This window comes from Hemitrygon akajei, chromosome 6, assembly GCF_048418815.1.
Source record: "Hemitrygon akajei chromosome 6, sHemAka1.3, whole genome shotgun sequence".
Lineage (NCBI taxonomy): Eukaryota > Metazoa > Chordata > Chondrichthyes > Myliobatiformes > Dasyatidae > Hemitrygon > Hemitrygon akajei.
Window position 1 is genome coordinate 37887560 of NC_133129.1, and position 24350 is coordinate 37911909.

Below are 24350 nucleotides of genomic sequence, written 5' to 3' on the forward strand. Positions count from 1 at the left end.
CAAAATAGAAGGCTATGGGTAACCCTAGGTAATTTCTGAGGTAAGGACATGTTTGGTACAGCTTTGTGGGCCGAAGGGCCTGTATTGTGCTGTAGGTTTTCTATGCTTCTATGTTCCTATAAATTAGTTTCATGCTTCGGAGTTACAAAGCATAACAGTGATGAGTAAACTGTAAAACAAACTTGAGATGATTATCTACTTGTTCAAATGCAGTGAGACGTTGAGTTAAAATAAAAGGCAGAAAATGGACAAAATTTATTATTTCATAAACAGTGAGTACCAGCTGATAATAATAATATATAAATAAAAAGTAGAAATGGCTGGCTACATCAGAAAGATAGACATGTTCAATTGCACAACAGATAACTGGCTGATGTATACTGAATGAATTGAACAGTATTTTGAAGCAAATGAAATAGCCAATGAAAAGTGAGTTCAATTGGTGAAAAAGCTTTGATATTTAACTGCTCCAACCAAATGAGCCAAAATGAGCTTTGCTCATTTAGAACCAAAACCATTGTTGAATGCAGAATGCATTAGGTCTCTCAAGCAGGATCGAATGGAAGGGAAATTCTTTACAGCTTATGTGGTTGAATTGAAGTGATTGTCTGAGCATTGTCAGTTCGGTAATGGACTTTATGATGCACTGAGAGATTGTTTAGTTTGTGGAATCTTTCAAGAAAGCATTTGAAAATGTCTCCTAACTGAAGTACAACTCACATTTAAAAGAGCAGTATCAATAGAGACGGCAGCCAGAGATGCAAGTGAGTTGCAGTCAGGAATGAAAGTGAGCATGAACAAAATTGCAATGTTTAAACAGAATTCTGCCTGGCCAAACAAATTATGTTACCATTGTGGCAGGGGCTCGCATACACCAGACAAATGCAGGTTTAAAAGCAAAACTTGTAGAAAATGTAAAAAAGTAGGACACATATGATGAGCGTGTCTGGCAGACAAAAATAAGTGGACTGCACAGGGAAGGTAGAAAGATAAAACATCAAATTGCAGTTTCAAAGAGAGCACTAGTCTGTATGCCATTGATGAAAAAAATATGATAATGATAATAGTGACACTGGTCTGAGTGGCCTTGAGATTTACAACATGAAAACTGACAAGAGTCAAGCAGTATGGCTTACACCAGAAGTGAACAGAAAATTAATTAAACTAATGCTGAACTTCAGAGAGCAGTGGCATCTGGAATTCTCTCCAAGGTTGAGTACAGTGATTGGGCTGTGCCCATTTTTCTGGTGATCAAGAAAGGGAAGGGTAGAGCCATTACGATATGTGGGGATTTCAAGTTGAGCATCAACCCAGTGCTGCACACTGTGCAGTATTCCCTGCCACAAATAGAAGACATTTTTGTGTCTTTGGTAGGCAGGGAGAGGTTTTCAAAGATTGACTTGTCACAAGCCTATCTGCAAATGAAGATTGAGGAGTCAAGCAGGAAGTTCCTCACTATCAAGACTCACAAGGGACTGTTCCAGTATAATTGTCTCGTCTTTGGCGTTGCATCAGCTCCAACAATTTGGCAAAGGGCAAAGGAACAACTGCTCCAAGGTATCCCAGGAACACAATGTTACCTTGATGACAGCATTGTGACTGGCAAAAGTGATGAAGAGCACCTCCAGAACCTTGGTAAAGTGCTTACTAGGCTGAGTAAATATTGTCTGCATGCAAAGAGAGAGATGTGAGAGTTTTTCAAGAATGAAATTTCATATTGTGGATATGTCACTGACAAGCATGGCTTACATAAGTCACAAGAGAAGTCTGAAGCAGTGCTAAAGGGACCCAAACCGGAAAATGTGTCGCAACTCAGGTCATACTTGGGCCTTGTAAACTGCTACCACTAGTTTCTCCCAAACATTGCGAGAATACTGTACCCATTGAACACACTGTTGCAGACAGGAGTGAAGTGGGAATGATCAGAAAGATGTGAAAGAGCATTCAAGGAAAGAAAAAGGCTAATCACATCAGATGAACTGCTCACCCATTATGACACATTGCTGCCTATCAGATGGGCGTGTGATACGTCCCTTTATGGCATTGGAGCCATTTTGACACACACTATGAAAGATGGATCTAAACGCCTTATTATGTTAGCTTCAAGATCACTGACAAGCACAGAATGCAACTATGGACAGATCAACTGAGAGGCCCTTAGTCTAGTGTGGGGAATAAAGAAGTTCCACCACTACCTCGATGGACAAAAGTTTATGCGAGTAGCAGATCACCAGCCCCTGGGGACGTGTCATGTATGTGTCTATTCTTTTAGAGCAAGATTATGGGCTCAGAGCACAACACTACATGAGTGAATTCTTTAAACCAAGCATTATTTACTGTGGTCACACCATTATTGTGCAAGAATTACAGAAGTGTGCTGAGAAAATTCAAGCAGTGGTGGACACCCCAAGACTAAAGAATGTATTAGAGTGATGGTTCTTTTTAGAATTTGTCAATTACTATGACTGGTTCCTGCCAAGCCTGGCTGGCTACCGTGCTCCACGCCTACAGATTAGGAAGAAAGGGCAATAGACAAGGCAGTGTGAGGTAGCTTTCCAAAAGGGAAAGGAAAAGGTAGCGTCAGACACTGTACTCACACTTTATAATCCACATCATTCAGTGAAGGTTGTCTGTGATGTTTCACCTTATGGTACAGGTGCAGTCATGTCACATTATGAACGATGGAAATGAAAGTACTGTGGTGAACTACATATACCTGTCTGGACACGCCCCCTGCTGACTGCTCCTGTGGCTCCTCCCACTGACCCCTGCTGACTGCTCCTGTGGCTCCTCCCACAGACCCCTGCTGACTGCTCCTGTGGCTCCTCCCACAGACCCCTGCTGACTGCTCCTGTGGCTCCTCCCACAGACCCCTGCTGACTGCTCCTGTGGCTCCTCCCACAGACCCCCGCTGACTGCTCCTGTGGCTCCTCCCACAGACCCTGCTGACTGCTCCTGTGGCTCCTCCCACAGACCCCTGCTGACTGCTCCTGTGGCTCCTCCCACAGACCCCTGTATAAAGGCGATTGAGGCCTGGGCCCGGCCTCATTCTCCAGGATGTAGTATGGTGGTCAACCACTGCTTGTTCATTCTTCCAGTCAATAAAAGCCGATATCTCGCCTTTACGTCTCAGAGAGAGTTATCGATGGTGCATCAAGTACCATAACCTATCCATCATATTTCCTTACTCTGCAGAGAAAAATTATGCACAGATTGACAGGGACACCTTGAGTCTGGTTTGGGGTGTAAAACATTCCAATCCTATTTGTACGGGAGAGAGTTTATCCTCATTACTGATCATAAATCATTAGTGTCCACTTTCAATCCACAGAAGGGCATTCCACTACCAGCAGCAGCATGAATACAGAGATGAGCTCTATTTCTTAGAGACACCATTTCAAGATCAAATTCAAGAGTACAACTAATCATAGAAATGCTGATGGATTGTCTTGTCTACCCTTGGAAAAGGAAATCACTGAAAAATTTACAAAAGAGATCACCCCTCTTGACGTATTCTCCTAAGTGCGAATTGACAGTCTCCCTATTCTGGCAGAGATGATCCAAAGGGAAAGTTGAAAAGACCCCACACTGCACACTCTATCTAAGCTTTTCACTTTTGGTAGGTTTCAGTGAGATCACCCTTCATTCTTCTGAAGTCCAGCAGTTACAGGCCCAGAGCCATCAAACACTCTGCATACATGAACCCTTTCATTCCCAAGTTAATTCTCATGAACCTCATCCGGATGTTCACTAATGCCAGCACCTCCTTTCTCAAAAAGTTCATTCAAACCTTTTTCAATCAAATTTGGAAACTATGCGAGGTGAGCTAGGAGATGCAGGTTGTCACCAAGAAATGCCAATTTCATTTAACTCATTCCTCCCCTATTTTCTGCCTTCTGTCTATCATATGTTTGTACTACACGCTTTTGTATTTACCTCTCACCATGGAAAGAGGCTATTCTGTCCATTGAACCTGGGATTGAAATGTGTTTACTATTGTCACCTGTACTGAGATACAGTGAAAAGCTTGTCTGGCATGCTGTTCATACAGATCAGATCATTGCACAGCTACAGAGAAAGTGCAGGACATAAGTTGCAGGCTCATAACAAAATAGACTGTGAGATCAAGAGCCAATCTCATCGTTCCAGGGAACCATTTAATTGTCTCATAATAATGGAATAGAAGATGCCCTTGAGCATGATAGTACAGTACATGCTTTCAGGCTTTTCTATCTTCAGCCTGCTGGAAGAGAGGAGAAGAGAAAATGCTGGGGTGAGTGCTGATTGCTTTATTGAAGCTGCAAGAAGTATAAACATACAGGAGATTCTAGTTCTAGTGATGGGCTGAGCTGTGTCCTTAGCTCTCCGCAGTTTATTGTGGATTCAGGCAGAACAGTTCCTATACCAAGCCTTTATACATTCAAATAAAATGCTTTCTGTTCTGCATTGATAAAAATTTGTAAGGGTCAATGGGGCCAAGCTGAATTTCTTTAGCCCCCTGATGAAGTAGGAGCATTGGTGAACTTTCCTGGCCCTGGTGTCTACATGGTTCATCCAAGACAGGCTATTGGAGATGTTCATTCCTGGGAACATTCAATCTATACTGGCTCGGAGAGTATTCTCATCAATCCTCTTTCCTCCTCTTCCATTGTAAATGGAAATTTAGTGTCATTTTATGAAAACTGTTTTCAGTTGACAGTTGCATTCCTAATTGTTAAAACTGCATTCACTTGGAAGGATAAATTTATATTTACCTGAATTTTTGATATTATTGCTTCATTTACAGTAAAACAATAATATCAGTGTGAAAGAGTTTTGTTTTATACTGACATCACAAATTATAATGTAAACATGAAACCCCAAATTCATTTTAACTTTAACGGAGAGGTAATCGAGCCAACCCGGAGATAAGGGCTTCACTACAATGACAGATGAGGGACTGGCACCAGAACAGCTTCATGCAGATGCCCCAGTTTTAGGCTAATTCTAGCTTTGTCTTAAACTGAGGCACAGTCCCCAGATTTAAGCTGAATTTCTATATAGGATCCTGGTCAGATCTCACTTGGAGTAATGTATTCAGTTCTGGTCACCTCACTACAGGAAGGATGTGGAAACTATAGAAAGGGTGCAGAGGAGATCTACAAGGATGTTCCCTGGATTGGGGAGCATGCCTTACGAGAATAGGTTGAGTGAACACGGCCTTTTCTCTTTGGAGCAATGGAGGATGAGAGGTGACCTGTTAGAGGTGTATAAGATGATGAGAGGTATTGATCGTATGGATAGTCAGAGGCTTCTTCCCAGGGCTAAAATGGCTAACATGAGAGGGCACAGTTTTAAGGTGCTTGGAAGTAGGTACAGAGATGTCAGGTAAGTTTTTTATGCAGAGAGTGGGGAGTGCATGGAATGGTGATGGTGGTGGAGCTGGTTACAATAGGATCTTTTAAGAAACTTCTGGATAGATACATGGAGCTTAGAAAAATAAAGGGCTATGTGATAACCCTAGGTAATTTCTAAAGTACATGTGCAGCACAGCATTGTGGACCAAAGAGCCTGTAGGTTTTCTATGTTCCTCTCTAGAAATTAAAAGAATGGGGCACAATCCACAGCTTACAGTTTTCATTTTCGTACCAGTTGTGAAATTATTTTTCTTTTCGCATGCATTTCCTTGATTTTCTTTCTCATAGTTGATTATAATAATACTCACAGCAACATGAAATCAGATTTCTGAAACTCAAAAAGACAGTGAAAGAGATTGCCTGATGACAAAAGGCAACAAACAAGTTAAAAGAATTCTTTAATATTCAATGTTTATGTTTGTTAATCCATGTCTGACTTCATCAGCTGGAGCTTCAGACTATTTCAGTCTGATGCTTCTGGTGTCTGGCACACCCTAATAATTGACTATTTGTGGAACATTTCATTTATATTCATATCTCAGGTGAATAGTTGAAAAGCCTTCAGAGAGTTTGAAAACAAAGCACATTCTCACAATGTGAAGAATAGATTGGTATAACTTGATTAATGAATTTCATCAGTTTATAATTGAAAAAATAATTCTTTATCAATACAACCCACTGAACAATTTATTTATTAATAATGGTGTTTTTCTTTGAATGGGTTAGTCTTTCAGGCAAATAAAAAGATATTATGTTTTAATGTTGCTGTTACTTATTTTTCTGGGATGGCATGTCAAGGTATAGCTAGAAATGCCATTAATTAGTTCCTCTAGACCGGAAAATTGATTTTGTAACTCTACTACTTAAGGAAAGAAAGAAGGGGAAGCCAGGGAATTATAAATTAATTGTTCTAAAATCTGTTATTAGCTGAAAGCATTCAGTGTATTAATATGTCTTAGAAAACTATATATCTGAATTTGTCAATGACACAATGATAGATAGTTTTATAAGCAGTATGGGTGGAAGAATTCTATTATAATGAAATAATAATAGAGCAAATGGGCAAAACTGTGGCAAATGGATTTCATGATTGACAAATGTAAGGTCACCTATTTTGGATGTAGAAAGGTAGAAAGGACAAAGCATTATCTAACTAATTAAAAGTAAGAAGCAATGGAGCTTCAAAAAGAGAGTTCTATGTTCCTGGGCAGGTACAGAAAGAGTACACCGGGTGTGCAATTTATGTATAGCCCACCACAAAATAAATAATGATCTCAGTTATAAAGTTGTGGATGAGAGACACTGCAGATGATGGAATCTGTTGCAAAAATAAACTGCTGGAGGAACTCAATGAGTCAGACAGCATCGGTGGAGGATGAGGGATAGTTGATGCTTCTGGTCGAGACCCTGCATCAGGATAATGATAAAAATCACAGGCTGCAACATTAATAGAACACAGTCAGCACTTCTGGAGACCAAGCTTCAGAAGGGTATAATATAAATTTACGACAAGTCCATAGTTAATTGTAAGTTGAGATTACACAAACCAGGGCTATGTTTCTGACCGTGGTCATTGATCGGAAACCTTAATCCTGTTTCTCTCTCCACACATGCTGTTGGCCCCAATAAGCATCTCCAGCATGTTTTTAGGGTCAGTTATTTATTTAACAGCCGAGTTTGACAATGTTGGAAGAAGGATATGGGACAAAGATACAACATTGATCACAGATCAGCTGAGATCTGACTAAGTGGTATTAAAGAAAAAACTTCCTATTGATGATTTACTTCCTTCTTTCTAATGTTCATGGTGTTCAATTTGTTGATTGTAGAAAGTTTAGAAAGAGGAATGAAACTTTTCCAACACTAACAGTTGTTTAACTTTTGCAATGTCTGCACCGGAACCAGGTGAGAGTTTATAAGGGGCCTGGTTTACCTGCAGCAAGCATTTTAAGGTACTGGGAAAATACCACCAAAACTGCCCCTGTAAAATCCCCCAAATACACTGGAAGGATAGGTAAAACAATTCCAGTGTTTACTCCTATTGTTGGATCCCTCAGCATTATGATCCTAGTTACACATACTGCAGTTAGCTCCCTGGGCATGACATGTCATTCACTTGCCCAAAACCAGACTCCTGAAATAGGGACTCCATTCTGAGCAAGAAATTACCAGGTGGAGAGAAGAAAAGATTCAAGGCATTCTTGCTAAAATGCAACATTCCCACTGACTTCTTGGAATCCCTGACTCATGGCCACTGAAAGTGAAGGATGAGTATTCCACTGCTATTAGAAACCTAGAGACATTGATTTTGGAGGTTTGGGAAGCAGTGTGTAAATGGCAGGAGGAGGACATCACTTCACAAACTACACACCCACTTATCTCTTCGGGCACTTCCTGTCTTATCCCATATTGGCCATGAGACCATAGGACAGGGGAGCAGAATTAGGCCTTTGAACCCATTGAGTCTGTTCTGCCATTCAATCATGGCTGAATTTATTTCAATCCCATTCTCCTTCCTTCTCCCCACAACCCTTAATTCCCATGGGGGCATCAACATCAACTTCTCAATGCACAAATTCAGAAGGTAGAGTTCAGATTTACACTTAGTGGCCAGTTGTTTTACATACACCTGCTCCCGAATTTCAAATATCTAATCAGAATCAGGTTTATTATCACTGGCATCTTTTATGAAATTTGTTAACTTAACAGCAGCAGTTCAATGCAATACATGATATAGAAGAAAATAAATAAATCAATTACAGTATGTGTATATCGAATAGATTAAAATAGTGCAAAAAAACAGAAATAATGTATATTAAAAAGTGAGGTAGTGTTCAAGGGTTCAATGTCCATTTAAGAATCGGATGGCAGAGGGGAAGAAGCTGTTCCTGAATCGCTGAGTGTGTGCCTTCAGGCTTCTGTATCTCCTACCTGATGGTAATAGTGAGAAAAGGGCATGCCATGGGTGTGAGAGGTCTTTAACAATGGACACTGCCTTTCTGAGACACTGTTCCCTGAACATGTCCTGGGTACTTTGTAGGCCAGTACCTAAGATGGAGCTGACTAAATTCACAACCCTCTGCAGCTTCTTTCGGTCCTGTTCAGTAGCCCCTCCATACCAGACAGTGATGCAGCCTGTCAGAATGCTCCCCACGGTACAATCAGCCAATAATGTGGCAGCAACTCAGTGCATAAAAACATGCAGACATGGTGAGGAGGTTCAGTTGTTGTTCAGACCAAACATCAGAATGGGGAGGAAATGAGATCTAAGTGACTGACCATGGAATGACTATTGGTGCCAGCGGGGTGGTTTGGCTAACTCAGAAGCTGCTGATCTCAAGAGATTGACAATTATCTCTAGAGTTTACAGGGAATGGTGCAGGACACAATAGAACATTCCAGAGAGTGGCAGTTTTGTAGGTGAAAATGCCTTGTTAATGAGAGAGGTCAGAGGACAATGGACAGACTGGTTCAAGCTGACAGGAAGGCGACTAACTCAAGTAATCATGCATTGCAACAGTAATGTGCAGAAGAGCATCTCTGAATGCACAACATGTTGAACCTTCTGCTACAGAAGCAGAAGACTACAAGCATACACTCAGTAGCCACTCTATTAGGTACAGGAAGTATGGAATAAAGTATCCACTGAGTGTAAATTAAGATATCATTTATCTCCAAGAGTAAAAACAGGCAAATTAGAGATCAATATATTGGTTAGATATATCTTCTGGAAGATATAGGAGCAGTGTGGGAAGGTGGTGCTGAGTCAGATGGATTTCATGGCTGAGAAACAGTATTTGTGGCATGAAATATAAAAGGCTTTAGACTTCCCAATATTTTGTGGATAGACATCATCACTCATCCACCATTGGATTTCAAGTAAACAGACAATTTTGGAGATAATAGGTTAAGAGTAGTGGTGACAAGGTAAAGTTAAGTGTACATGGGGAAACTGGTCTTCCATTTTTAGTTAAATTAACATGTTCATATTTATTTGATGATATAAGTGCATTCTACTTTTAGCTCATATGTAGCAGGTTCCCTTCAATCTGGAGAGAATTATATGTTAATAGGAAGAGAACTGTTGAAGATTTATACAAGGCAAGGAAAATGGAGAGGGATTGAGAAGTAGGTAGCTTGAATATGTGAAAGCAAAGATTTATGTTAAATTCCATGTTTTTTTTCCCTCAAACACAACATGAAGTAAGGATGAATTCTCCATGTAAGAAATTGCAAAATAATTGAGATTAGTGGCAAAAATGAGATACTCCAATGTCCTGAAATTTATTTGATTGACTCAAATTCAATAAAGAATTTTGAAAGGTTTTTCCAATTTGGATGCAAGGGTTTGTATGACTCTGAGGAGAAGTCAATACTACCTAGGAGTGTATTTTCTAGGCTACATATCATCCGATCCCAAACTTCTTTGTAGAATTAAGCCATTCAGCCCATTGATTTTGCTGGGATGTGCACTGAAGGCCACGATCTCCCAGCAGTTTCTTCCAAAAATCGGTAGCTAGGCATTTCTGTATTCTGCATCTTCTTTCTCTGAAGTTTTGACGGGCTTGAAAGTCTTCATTTTTCTCTCCATATCACATATTCCAAAGCAATTTTTGACAAAGTATATTTTCAAATTGTAGCAATGCTTTCTAAGTTTCTCCAGAATTACAAAAGGAAAATTGGAAACTAAGCACAATTATGCCTTTCAAATTGATTACTTTTTTAACAGCCCCTCTAGTTAACAACACTTTGTACACACAACACAATGCAACGGAGAAAGCAGACCAGCAGACAGATAGTTCATCCAGCTCTTGAACTTGTACCAAATCATGAGCCGAGAACTTACTGTTGGCAGAGTTAGCAGATGAACACCCAATGTGTCCACAAGATACTTCCCTGTATGTTATTTTAGCAGAAGGGCCAATACGTTTAAAATAGGCAAATAATAACTTTTCAAAAGGGAAAAAGAAATATAACAACATATAAAGCTTTCATCTGCTATTATCACTGACAGTAACTTCTGGCCTATTAGTTCTTGTAAAGTACTAAAAATATCCCTCCCTCAATAGTTTTATGGAAATAAAATATCTTGGATCTTGGAACTACACTTTATACATTTTCAAATAAACTACTTTTATAGCTGGAAGTAAAATATCTTGGATCCACACTCCATACATTTTGAGATAAACTACTTTTTAAAGCAGAGAGTGATATGGGTAACTTTACAGCATAGTCACAGATATGTTATCTTAATTATTAGTGATAACTGATACCTACTCTCCACCAATGCAGTTGCACATTTCTACGGTTCAATCTTGTGGGATAATGTAAAATTGAATTCTAATCAAATAATATCTTTCCTTATATCTCTACCATTTTAATTGTGATTGAAGCTAGCAGCAAAAGTGAGCAGGCGAGACTCCTTCTCACCAAGAATACTCCATTACATGAAGTTTAACTCTAACTCAATGTTAAGTACAAGGCTGAGACTAAAACCCAGAGCATATACCTCCATCATTACCCTGCACTATAAAACTAACAGATCTTCTGGCATATGCTTTTGCAGTTAAACAGGGGAACCGAGAAAATGCTGCCAGTTTCTCTACAGAATGTGGTCTTGCAGTCTTTGTGGAAACAATCAGCGGGCACTCTGGTTTCATATGAACTTCAACCTTTAATGCACTATTCTTGCCTTAAGAAACATTGTGCCTTGATGAATATTGTGCAGGTCAATTTAACAGCATCCCTGAAAAATAATTACTGATGAGCCATCCTAAAGGATTTTAACTTTCTTAAAACAATTATTTTAAAATGCCATGGAATTTTCAAATGATGTAAGTTATTAATTGCTAAAAGTGCGTTTATGATTTTTTTTCTTTTAAGTTTCAATCTTAATAAGGTGGCTTTAGAGAGGGTGCAGAACAGATTTATTAGGATGTTGTCTGGATTGGAGTGTTAAGTTCAAAGAAGAACTCGGGATGGTTTTGTTGGATCACTTGAGGTGTGATCTGATACAAATGCATAGAATTATGGGAGGCATAAAAATTGAGATAGCCAGAGTCTTTTATCCCCAGCATGGAAACGTCATATATGAGAGGGCATAGGGATAAGTGAGAGAGAGAAGTATACAGGAGATGTGCAAAGAGTGGTGTCTGGAAGGGGCTGCCGGGGAGATGATAGAAGCAGATACGATAGTGACAAATAAGAGGCAATTAGATTGGCACATGAACAGGCAGGGAATAACAGGGTATGTACAGGCAGAGGGGACAACAGTAGATCAGTTTGGCATCATGGTCAGTGGGTTGAAGGTGCTATTCTATATTTTATTATCTACAACTAATTACTTCTTAAAAATGCGAAATGCAAAAACCGCATGTTTCCTTAGTTTTTGTTAAAAGTGGATAGCTTCACCGATCCTTATTCATCACGCACCGTTTTCTCCCAGATTTAACTTCTTGCAAATAATCTTCGGTACATCAAAGCTAGTTAACTCTAAGGATTGGCAATGATCTTATTATTTCACATTTGCTACAAAGCTATCTGGGTTTTCATTCGGTGCTGTACCTATTAATATTTTTAAAACTGTGAACCAGCCAAATGGTAAGAATTTAGGATGAGTATATCCAGTGACTTCCTCAGCAATTCATATCATTGCAATTGCTTGTGAAGAACTTCTGCTTTAAACACGTTTACCAAGAGCTCTGGTAATCATCCAAATGTTCATACGCTTCATAATGATGACTAGTTAAGCAATAAAAACACTGGAATTATCATATGACATTAACTACCTGTGGTTCAGCCTCCAAATTAATCTTGAAAGGATTTGTCTTGCCACCTTCAGTGACTTGTGGAGACCAAAGTCTGGTTTCAGGTCTAGGATAAAAGCAGACAAAATGGTGGAATTCTTTGCTGTGTGATGTTTCATTCATTTATTTGACATACAGCTCCATCCCAGATTACGGTGGGGTTCTGTTCCTGTGACCTGTCTATCACCCCAACAGTTCGCAAGCAGGAATGCAGCCGCAGTCCGAGTTTCCACATGGCAGAAGCAACTGGCAAATCTATCCCCGCCAGTTTACCAAATGCTTGTTTGCATGTATAGGCTGTAAGTAATTTTGGCAAGAGTAAGGTTGGGTAAGACCTGTAATTCCAAACTGCTTCAGATGAATAAAGAATAGAAGCAGAAGTAGGCCATTTGGCTCCCTGAATCTGCTCCACTATTCAATAAAATCATAGCCAATTGGATGACCTGCCTCAAACTCACTATTCTGCCTCATCCCCAACTCTTAAAAAAGACACTTTGTTTTGAACAGTGATCCTTGATCTCAACATTATCTTTATTTCCCTTCCCACAGATGCTACCTAACATGATGAGTATTTCCAACATTTTCAGTTCTTATATCAGATTTCCAACATCTACTGTTTTTTTTTTACTTCCCTAACTTAATCCCTCTCAATCCATTTACCTCATGCTTAAATATATTAAACAACTTGCATATAAATAAGTGTCTCCAGTAAGAAGTTCTAAAGAGGCAGAGTGCTTGGGAAGAAGAAATTCCTCCACACCAACTCTTAAAATATAAACAATTTACTTAAAATGCCCAATGCAGCTTCCTCATTTCTTTGCTACGGTCAAAACATTTTGAGATTTCTGGAGGATGCCATATTTTCTACTGCTATACCAACCGGTCAATCTTCAGACTTAATTTACTGGAGGCAGCCTTGATCCTATTCTGAGCATCGACGTGTGCCATGTTGTCCGTACTGACACCGTCAATAGCCAGGATGACATCACCTGGGGAAAGGTTAGCCAGCGAGGCCTTGCTTCCAGGCGTTACCTGCAGATTCAAAGCACACAGCAGAATTTTTCTTTCAGCATTATTGGAAAATTTAGTTCTTTAACCTGTGTAAGAATTACTACCAAGTTAAAAAAATCTCCCCAGTTGTACTATTGTTTAGCAATGATAATAATAATTAGGAAAGAAAATGTCAGCAGTAGGGTGGCAGTCTCTCGTATCAGCACAACTACTTCAATGGAAGAATAGACTGATAAAATAAAATTATTTACGCAACTTAAATCCCCAATCGGTGAAGCACAAGCCAATCACTGGGATTAAAGAAAAAAATACTTATCCTCTGTCAACTCTTTTCAGGCGTGATGTGGTTCACCTGAAGTTGCTATCTGTGAACTTACTCGTATCACAGTGTGGCAGTGAGCACTGGTGAAATACTCATTCATAATGGTATTAAAGCTGAACTTCCCAGTAAGAGGATTAACTACTGTGGGTCAGTAGATAGTGAGTCTATCTGATTTTCCTTCTTTCCAGCCTAAGGATACTTAGAATGTTCAGAAGGAAAATATTCCCCCCTTTATACCTGTGTCACCAATTAGAGCTGACCACATTATTACTCTCTTCCCCATTTCCAGAGAATTACTCCTGTGAGATCCACTGGTAGTAAAATCCCTTTGCCAATCCACTCATCCAAAATTGGGAAATATATTTTCAAACAGATATTAAACCCCAGACTAGAATGGAGATGCAGGACTAATTTGACTGTGACCTTAATCTTCCCAATGTATGCAGATTACACTCCAAGCTGCTGATTATTGGCCGGCTGGTGGTGTAGTGGCATTAGCGCCTGACTTCGGAGCGGTGGCTCCCAAGTTCGAATCCAGCCGGCTCCAAAAACCTGAAGAAGGATGGGCTCCGCCGTGTTTCAGGTGCCCAAGACACGACGTACGATGAGCAATCACCAAAAAGATCGGTGCAAAAAGCTAGTCATGACGGCGCCCCGACGACTCCACCAGGTGTTAAGGGCGGGCGCACACACACACACACACACACACACACACACACACACACACACACACACACACACACACACACACTCACACACGCACACACGCACACACACACACACACACACTCACACACACACACACACACACACACACACACACACACTCACACACGCACACACACGCACACACACACACACACACACTCACACACTCACACACACACACACACACACACTCACACACTCACACACGCACACACACACACACACACACACACTCACACACACACACACACACACTCACACACGCACACACACACACACACACTCACACACACACACACGCACACACACTCACACACGCACACACACGCACACACACACACACACACACACTCACACACACACACACTCACACACGCACACACACACACACACACACACACACTCACACACGCACACACACACACACACTCACACACACACACACACACACACTCACACACGCACACACACACACACACACACTCACACACACACACACGCACACACACTCACACACGCACACACACGCACACACACACACACACACACACTCACACACACACACACTCACACACGCACACACACGCACACACACACACACACACACACACACTCACACTCACACACACACACGCACTCACACACGCACACACACACACTCACACACGCACACACACACACACACACTCACACACACACACACACACACACACACACACTCACACACGCACACACACACACACTCACACACACACACACTCACACTCACACACACACACACACACACACACACACACAGAGCCAATTTTTTGGTAGCTGCTATTTTTTTTTTACCTCTGAGCAACCTAAGCTGCCAAGTATTTCCAACATTTGTTCTATTGTACTTTGATCGTATTATGTTCTCAGAGACATTTGGCAATGTAGAAGACCGTAACCGGACAAGCTGAACATTGCAAAATTATTGCTGACACAGCCTCGCTGATCTCCATCCTCTTGCCAATTGGTAAACTGCTGATTTAACAAGTATAAGAAACCAAGAGAGTAAATAATGTGGTTTTGGGGCAGAATCATTGTAGTACCACTGAGCCTGTGCTGACTCTTCAAAACAGCTGCACGTGTTCCTGTTATCTGCTCAATCTTCAGCAAACGTTGATACAAGGCACTGAAGATTCCAGAATCTGGACCAATAAATAAACTGCTGGAAGGACTCAGTGGGTTGAGTAGCATCCACAAGGGAAAAGGAATTGTGGATGTCTCGGGTCAAACCTGAACAGGCACACCTTGGGCCACATTGTCATAAACTCCTTCCCCTCCCACAGATGCTGTTTGATCCCTGAGCTCCTTCATTACTCTGTTTTCTTGCCTCAGCATACATCTCAGTTTAAGCATGCACCCAACTCTAATTTGAAAGTCACTTTTCTATAAATTATCAGCTGCTTCTCAGGGAAAGGGCCGCAGAAAAAAAATCCCTCAAGTTACAAATGGAAAAACGACATTTGATTGTTTTATTTTGCACATTTACAAACAGTGCCTGCTCCCAGCTCACAAATGGGAAGCAATAGTAGGAAGCTTCAATATCGCTAGTCTACACTCAAAATAAAATTAATGGTGCAGTGTACTGTGGGAAACAACTTTCTTAGAAATGACCTCTCCACAGGGGAGCTCTGGCATATTTTAAAATCAGATTTGGGATGAATCAGAATCAGGTCAATTAGAAGTGACAGACGTCATTAAATTTGCTGCTTTTGCAAAACATAAAAAATTACCATAACCTATAATAAAAAATACAAGTAAAATACATCAGATCAGTCCACTGATTTTGACATCCACATGGATACAATTAATCATTTATCATTACGGTGTTGAAATTGCAGTATGTTAATATTTACATGCATGCATACACAATTCTGAGGAAGCACTTTAGAAAAATGCACTAAAAATATATCCGCTGTTTAGAGAAGGGACAGTGGATTGGATTTTGAGCTTATGATTTATGGATTTGTTTCAGGAACTTATAACTTGAGTTGATAGATGAAACTCTCCATGTATAGGCTTCAAGTTCACTTGGGCTATGTGAAACATGTTTGTGGAGTTCCAAAGGGATTACGATTCTACAGCAGAAGTTTGGCAATTATCTTCAGACAGACCAAATTCATTTGTCTGGTAGGGAAGAAAAATAAAATTCCACTGATAAATCAAAGAATTCACTTGTGTCTTGTTAAAACTGGGGTTGGTGCTTTCAAAAATTAGAAAATAGTTGTATTTCTGATTTCCCATTGAGGTATCCGTAATGACCAGAACAAATTAAAACTACTGTTTTGCATGCATTCACTTTCAACTTAGCTTTCAAAGGCATGATTTATCGTTATGCCCTTAATCTGTGCAGAGTCTCACTGTACAGAAAGCAAAATGAGAGACGATGTCAGAAACAAAGTATCTAAGTTAAAGTATCATCAGAATTATCAGAAAATGAATTAAGTTTGGCTATTCTTACAACAGTGTGGGTATGGTAGCAGAGTGGTGCTTTACTGCATTACCAGCTAGATTTCAGATCCATTGACCCAGCAGCAAAAATTTAAAAGACAGCTGGGAAATTCACATTCAAATAATTACAGTATATAATTTCAAGAAAAGGTAGTCTCAAAATATGAAGCATCTAGGATTGTCACAAAAACCCTTCTGAATGACTGATGTCCTTCTGAAAGAAGATCTCCCATTCTTACCCTGTAAGAGTCTGTAAGTGACCCCATTCCTATCAATGTGTTTGACCTACAATAATAACCTTAGTTTAAGGTGATTAGGGATGGACAAAATACTTATTTTGTTATCAATGATGCCCATGTTCCATAAAAAGATAAATAAAAAAGACACCTCACAGAAAATCTATCTTCTCACTGAAATTAGGATTCTTGATAAAAGTTTAATGAATGAATATGCTTCTAGAGTCATATTTTATTACACAGTGATACAAAAGTGGAAGACGTTAATCATCTCAAAGGATTTGCATCCTATTGGTAAGGACGGAAGCAAAGTTGAAAAGGGCAATGGAAAAATGCAAGGCATTCTGGATTTGAAGCCAGTTTCAAACTAAGGCATCGCCATAGCAAACATCATAAAGATTGATGCAGTGATAGCAGATTCTGTGCTGAACCAAAATTAGTCTGCACCGAATAAATAAACATTCTACATTACCTCTGACAGATCCAAAGATTGAGTGGAATAAGAAGGAAAGCAAGATTATGTCGAGAGGAATTGCCACTAAGAATGCTTCTCTACCCTCAACCATAATTATCACAAACCAAAAAAATTATTATCTGGAATCAGCTCATTACAGATAGAAGGATATAAATACAGCTGTACATAGCTTTAAGCAAATTCCAATTTTTCATGCATTAAGGTCCAGTCTTCTTATCACAGATAAGATATTATTGACACCTTTGGGTTATAGAGGCAAACAATGAAAACATTTTGAACTTCAGGAACTTCAGTAAAGTTTATGAATGCTTAATTTTTGATAACTAGTTTTCCAGTGATCTATATACAATTTTCAAGGTCTTGGATTGCATTGACAAACTAAGCAGATTGTGAAAACTTTAAATACCATAACATAGTCATTAAAATTAGGAACTGAGTCAAAAAAGAAAAAGCTCTGGTAGGATGTGTTATGTATTTAATAGTTCAGTAATATTTGAGTAAAATTATAAATATATATTTTGAGTAAGCATTCATTAGTTGTTTAAATAATTTATTAAAGGTTATATGTAAAAGTACATGAATGGCACACGTCATCACGCCACCATGTCGCGCATGTGTGCCTCGCTAAAAGAAAAATGAAACCAAGACCCATTCTCCTAGACACCCATATTTCTCTTGCAATCAGATTTATGCTTTGGAGTTATAAAACGTAACAGTGGTGACAAGGAAGTTTGAAGCAAACCCTACCTGTTGAAGCGCAGTGAGACGTTTCAGTTAAAAAAGAAGCACAGCGAGAAATGGTCAGGTGAAAAAAACAGCGCAGCTTGGGTTCTTTTGAAATGACAAACATGGTCGAGTTTTTAAAGAGACAGAAAACATACAAATTCACATGTTCATAAGTAGTAAGTACCAGATGATAATCATAATAAATTTTTAAAACTGAGCAGAAAGATTGACACATTCAATTGCACCAGAGATCACTGGAATATGTACACTGAGCTAATGTAGCCTTATTTTAAAGCAAAGCCAATGAGGAGCAAGTACCAGTTTTGCTGAGTGCATTGGGTTTAAATGTATGCAGTTTTCTTAGAAGTTTGACTGCTCCAACCAAACCAGTCAAAGTGAGCTTTACTGATATCATGAAAGTAATGCAGGAACATTTAGGAACAAAACCATTGATGATTACAGAACACTTTAGGTTTCAAAAGCAGAATCAAAAGGAAAGGGAGTCCATTGCAGTGTATGTGGCTGAACTGAAGAAGTTGTCTGAGCATTGTTAGTTCTGTGATGGGCTTAATGATGTACTAAGAGATTGCTTAATTTGTGGGATCTTACAAGAAAACACTGAAAAACACCTCTTACCTGCAGCACAACCTACATTTAAAAGAACAGTTGAAATAGTCGTATCAATGGAAAGAACAGAGATGCAATTGAGTTGCAATCAAGAAGCATGAACGAAATTGCAACGGCTAAACAGAAATCTGCCTAGCAAAACAAATTGTGCTGCTGTTGAGGCAGGGGCTCGCATACACTAAATCAATGCAGATTCAAAGCCAAAATTTGCAGAAAATGTCACAAAGTAGGACGCATGCAAACAGTACGTCCGCCAACAAAAATAAATGGACTGTGCAGCAAAGAGAAAATGCTAAAAAGTCAAATTTCAGTTTCAAAAAGAGCACCAATCTGCATTCTGTTGATGAAAAATCTGTTAATGATGAGAGTGTTGTAAGTCCGTGTAGCCTTGATATTTACAATTTGAAAACCAACAATACACAAGCAATATGGCTTATACCAGAGATGAAATGCAAATTAATTAAAATGGAATTGGACTCTGGCTTGATGGTTTCATTTATTTCAAAAAATGAATTTGAATGACATTTCAAAGATACTGAACTGAAGCCTGCAGATATCCATCTAAGAACTTAGAAACATAGAAAATAGGTTCAGGAGTAGGCCATTCGGCCCTTTGAGCCTGCACCGCCATTCAGTATGATCATGCCTGATCATCCAACTCAGAACCCTGTACCTGCTTTCTCTCCATACCCCCTGATCCCTTTAGCCACAAGGGCCATATCTAACTTCCTCTTAAATATAGCCAATGAACCGACCTCAACTGTTTCCTGTGGCAGAGAATTCCACAGATTCACCACTCTCCGTGTGAAGAAGTTTTTCCTCATCTCGGTCCTAAAAGGCTTCCCCTTTATCCTTAAACTGTGACCCCTCATTCTGGACTTCCCCAACATCGGAAACAATCTTCCTGCATCTAGCCTGTCCAATCCCTTTAGAATTTTATACGTTTCAATAAGATCCCCCCTCAGTCTTCTAAACTCTAGTGAGTATAAGCCTAGTCGATCCAGTCTTTCTTCATATGAAAGTCCTGCCATCCCAGGAATCAATCTGGTGAACCTTCTCTGTACTCCCTCTATGGCAAGAATGTCTTTCCTCAGATTGGGGGACCAAAACTGCACACAATACTCTAGGTGCGGTCTCACCAAGGCCTTGTACAACTGCAGTAGAACCTCCTTGCTCCTGTACTCAAATCCTTTTGCTATGAATGCCAACATACCATTTGCCTTTTTCACCACCTGCTGTACCTGCATGCCCACCTTCAATGACTGGTGTACAATGACACCCAGGTCTCGTTGCACCTCCCCTTTTCCTAATCAGCCACCATTCAGATAATAATCTGTTTTCCTGTTCTTGCAACCAAAGTGGATAACCTCACATTTATCCACATTAAATTGCATCTGCCATGAATTTGCCCACTCACCTAACCTATCCAAGTCACCCTGCATCCTCTTAGCATCCTCGTCACAGCTAACACCGCCGCCCAGCTTTGTGTCATCCGCAAACTTGGAGATGCTGCATTTAATTCCCTCGTCTAAATCATTAATATATATAGTAAACAACTGGGGTCCCAGCACTGAGCCTTGCGGTACCCCACTAGTCATTGCCTGCCATTCTGAAAAGGTCCTGTTTATTCCCACTCTTTGCTTCCTGTCTGCCAACCAATTCTCTATCCACATCAATACCATACCCCCAATACCGTGTGCTTTAACTTTGCACACTAATCTCCTGTGTGGGACCTTGTCAAAAGCCTTTTGAAAATCTAAATATACCACATCCACTGGCTCTCCCCTATCCACTCTACTAGCTACATCTTCAAAAAATTCTATAAGATTCATCAGACATGATTTTCCTTACACTGGAGAAAAGATAATTCCTGTGGAAATGACATTCACAACAGTGAAATACAACAACCAACAAGCGTCACTGTACTTGTATGTGGTAGGAACAGAAAGGTCAGGATTGTAGGGCCATGACTAGCTGAGACAACTACAACTTAATTGGAGATCCATCCATCATTTGCATGCCACATCCCTGTAATAGAGTCAACTGAAAGTGAATTAAGAAAGGTACTGGGTGATGCCACTGCAGTGTTCAAGGATGACAATGGAAATCTCAAACATATCAAGGGTAAAATTGTATTAAATGGAAATGCCACACCCAAGTTTTACAAAGCCCGTTCAGTTACTTATAATGTCCGTGATAAACTAGCCAGTGAGCTAGATTGCATGGAGGCTGAAGGAATTCTTTTCAGGATTGAGTGGTGCTCATGTGCAATGCCAATGGTCCCAGTAGCAAAGAAGACTGTGTCTGTCCTGATCTGTGGTGATGTTAAGGTCACCATCAATCTAATACTGAACATAGATCAATACCCTCTGCCCAGGATAGAGGATATCTTTGCAAGCACTTTGGAGGAAAACACTTCAGCAAAGTGGACTTAGCTGAGGCCTGCCTACAGATGAAGATGAAAGAAGAGTCCAAAGTGCTTCTCACCAAAAACACTTGGAATGGGTTTTATTGCTATAATAGGCATCTGCATTTTGGCTGAAAGCCATGGATCAGGTACTACAAGGCTGCCTGGAGCTAACTGAAGAGTCCTGCTGAAGGGTTTCTGCCTGAAACGTTGACTGTACTTTTTTCCACAGATACTGTCTGGGCTGATGAGTTCCACCAGCATTTTGTGGGTGCGGCTTGGATTTCCAGCATCTTCAGATTTTCTCTTGTTTGTGATTGGATTACTAACACATTATGATCCTCATTCTCCAGTGAAGCTTGCCATGTTTATGATGCCAACATGTCCAGAAGAAAGGTATCCAGAGCTGTCAGAACCACTTCCTGCAGGCCCAGAGTCAACTCCTACAACCACCATGGAGGAGGTCCCAGAACCTGAGACTGTCTCACAGCCACAAGTCTCTCCTGCCAAGCAGAGTCACCACCCCCCACCCCAATCAGGAAGGACACTACCCAACATGAGTAAGCAATCCTCCACATCAATTAAATCTTTAGGTCTGAGTGGGACAACTTAAAATTTACTAAGCTCTGAATGTCTGTACAGTAGTTGTAGTACATAGTATACTGTGTTTATAGTTGAGGTGCGTTCTATATTGAGTTGTAGTTCATAACTAGGTAGGGAGGAGTGTGGTGTATTTAATATTTGAATAATACTGTAAATACTTTGTTTGAATAAGCATTGTTTGTTTAAATAATTTGTTATGGGTTACATGTAAAAGTATGTGAATGGCATACATCATCACCCCACCATATCACACGTACAGACCTCACTTAAAGTAAAACAAATCAAAGAGCTGGGCTCCTGTCTTTTTCTTGCAATTAGGTTTCTGTGTTGGAGTTACAAAACATAACAGAATGTGTCTTACGCAAAGAGTCTTGTGGAATGAATCACCAGGAAAGCGAACAGCTGAGGCTGTGTCTGCATTTCTGGAGGGAAAGGGGATTATCGGTTATGATAAGAAGCCGGAGAGACAAAAGCCTGTTTTCTAATGTAGAGAAACAGCAAAAACTGATAACCACAGAAAGAAAAACAACTGGCATTTCAGAAAAGCCTGGCTGTCAAAAAAGGAATTGAGATCATCCATGGCAAGGAAGTGACTGAAAGTGTAATGGGATACAGTTCTTTTGCCACTGGGCTGTGGTATACCATTTCAGTTCTGTACTTTTGCTGCGCTATTCATATTAAAATGCATTATTCTTCAGTGAAGCATGACTTTCATTATTTTTGCTGCTAGGTTTAATAGAGTTAGTGATCACTGAAGGGGAGCTTGAAGAAACCCAGTAAGATCTTTCTTTCCCTAAAATTTCTGACAATGGACTTTGACAATAATGAAGTGCACATTAAATAGAATTCTCAGTGTTGTAAAAAATAATTATATGAAGACCTTTCTCACTCCAACCCTATTCACCATAATGCCTCCTACTCAATAAAATCATCTAACTTGTCCATTCCCTCTTGACCACCCATGTCCTCTGTTTCCCTTCAATATCCAACTATCTATCAACCTATGCGAGTGTAGCTATGGGCACTCGCATGGGCCCTAGCTATGCCTGCCTCTTCATGGGTTATGTGGAACAGTCTATGCTCCAAATCTATACTGGTACTGCTCCCCAACTTTTCCTTCGATACATTGACGACTACATTGGTGCTGCTTCCTGCACCCATGCTGAGCTCGTCAATTTCATCGACTTTGCCTCTAACTTTCACCCAGCCCTCAAATTCACTTGGTCCATCTCGGACACTTCCCTCCCCTTTCTCGTTCTCTCGGTCTCCATCTCTGGAGATAGACTGTCCACTGACATCTTCTATAAACCCACTGACTCCCATAACTACCTTGATTATACCTCTTCCCACCCTGCCAAATGCAAAAATTATATTCCCTATTCCCATTTCCTCCGTCTCCACCGCATCTGCTCCAAGGATGAGGCTTTCCATTCCAGGACATCCCAAATGTCCTCTTTCTTTAAGAATCGTGGTTTCCCTTCTGCCGTCATCTACGATGCCCTCACCCGCATCTCGTCCATTTCCCGCACTTCAGCCCTCACCCCATTCTCCCATCACCACAACAGGGACCGTGTCCCCCTTGTCCTCACCTATCACCCCACCAGTCTCCGGATTCAGCATATTATCCTCCGCAACTTCCGCCACCTTCAACAGAACCCCACCACTAAGCACATCTTTCCCTCTCTACCCCTCTCTGCTTTTCGCAGGGATCGTTCCCTCCACGACTGCCTGGTCCACACGTCCCTCCCCACAGATCTCCCAGTTGGCACTTATCTCTGCAAGCGTAAGTGCTACACCTGTCCCTACACCTCCTCTCTTACCAACATTCAGGGCCCCAAACAGTCCTTCCAGGTGAGGCAACACTTCACTTGTGAGTCTGTTGGGGTAATCTATTGCATCCGGTGCTCCCGGTGCAGCCTCCTCTACATCGGCGAGACCAAAAGCAGATTGGGGGACCGCTTCGTCGAGCACCTCCGCTCCGTCCGCCACAACAGACAGGATCTCCCGGTTGCCACTCACTTCAACTCTCCTTCACATTCCCATTTAGATATGTCCATACATGGCCTCCTCTACTGCCATGATGAGGCCAAACTTTGGTTGGAGGAGCAACATTTCATATACCATCTGGGTAGTCTCCAGCCCTTTTGTATGAACATCGAATTCTCCAACTTCCGGTAATTCCCTCCCTCTCCCTTTCCCCATCCCACCTTCACTCTGTCTCCTCTTCTAGCTTGCCTATCACCTGTCATGACTCTGCCTTCTTCTACTACCCATAGTGCTTTCCCCTTAGATTTCTTCTTCACCTCTCCTGCCTATCACCTCCCTGCTTCCCCTCCCCCACCCCTTGATCTTTCCTCTAATAGGTTTTCCACCCTCCCCCCAAATTCTTTATAGGGCTCCTGCCCCCCTCCTTCTTTAGTCCTGACGAAGGGTCTCGACCTGAAACGTTGACTGCTTCTTTCAACGGATGTTGCCCGACCTGCTGAGTTCATCCAGCTTTTTTGTACGTCTTAATCTATCAACCTCTCTTTGAAAGTACACAGTGAATG

General features: G+C 40.7%; 1 protein-coding gene across 2 annotated transcripts in view; it reads right to left on the minus strand.

Annotated features, from left to right (window-relative positions):
• Nucleotides 1-24350, minus strand: part of pdlim3b (PDZ and LIM domain 3b) — a 64005-nt gene that overhangs the window by 16475 nt on the left and 23180 nt on the right. For both annotated transcript variants that reach the window (XM_073048155.1, XM_073048154.1), the window contains exons 2-3: nt 13083-13234; nt 12185-12269 (exon numbers count right to left, since the gene is read on the minus strand). In XM_073048155.1, the coding sequence (XP_072904256.1) occupies nt 12185-12269; nt 13083-13234 (237 nt within the window). The remainder of the gene's footprint in view (nt 1-12184; nt 12270-13082; nt 13235-24350) is intronic.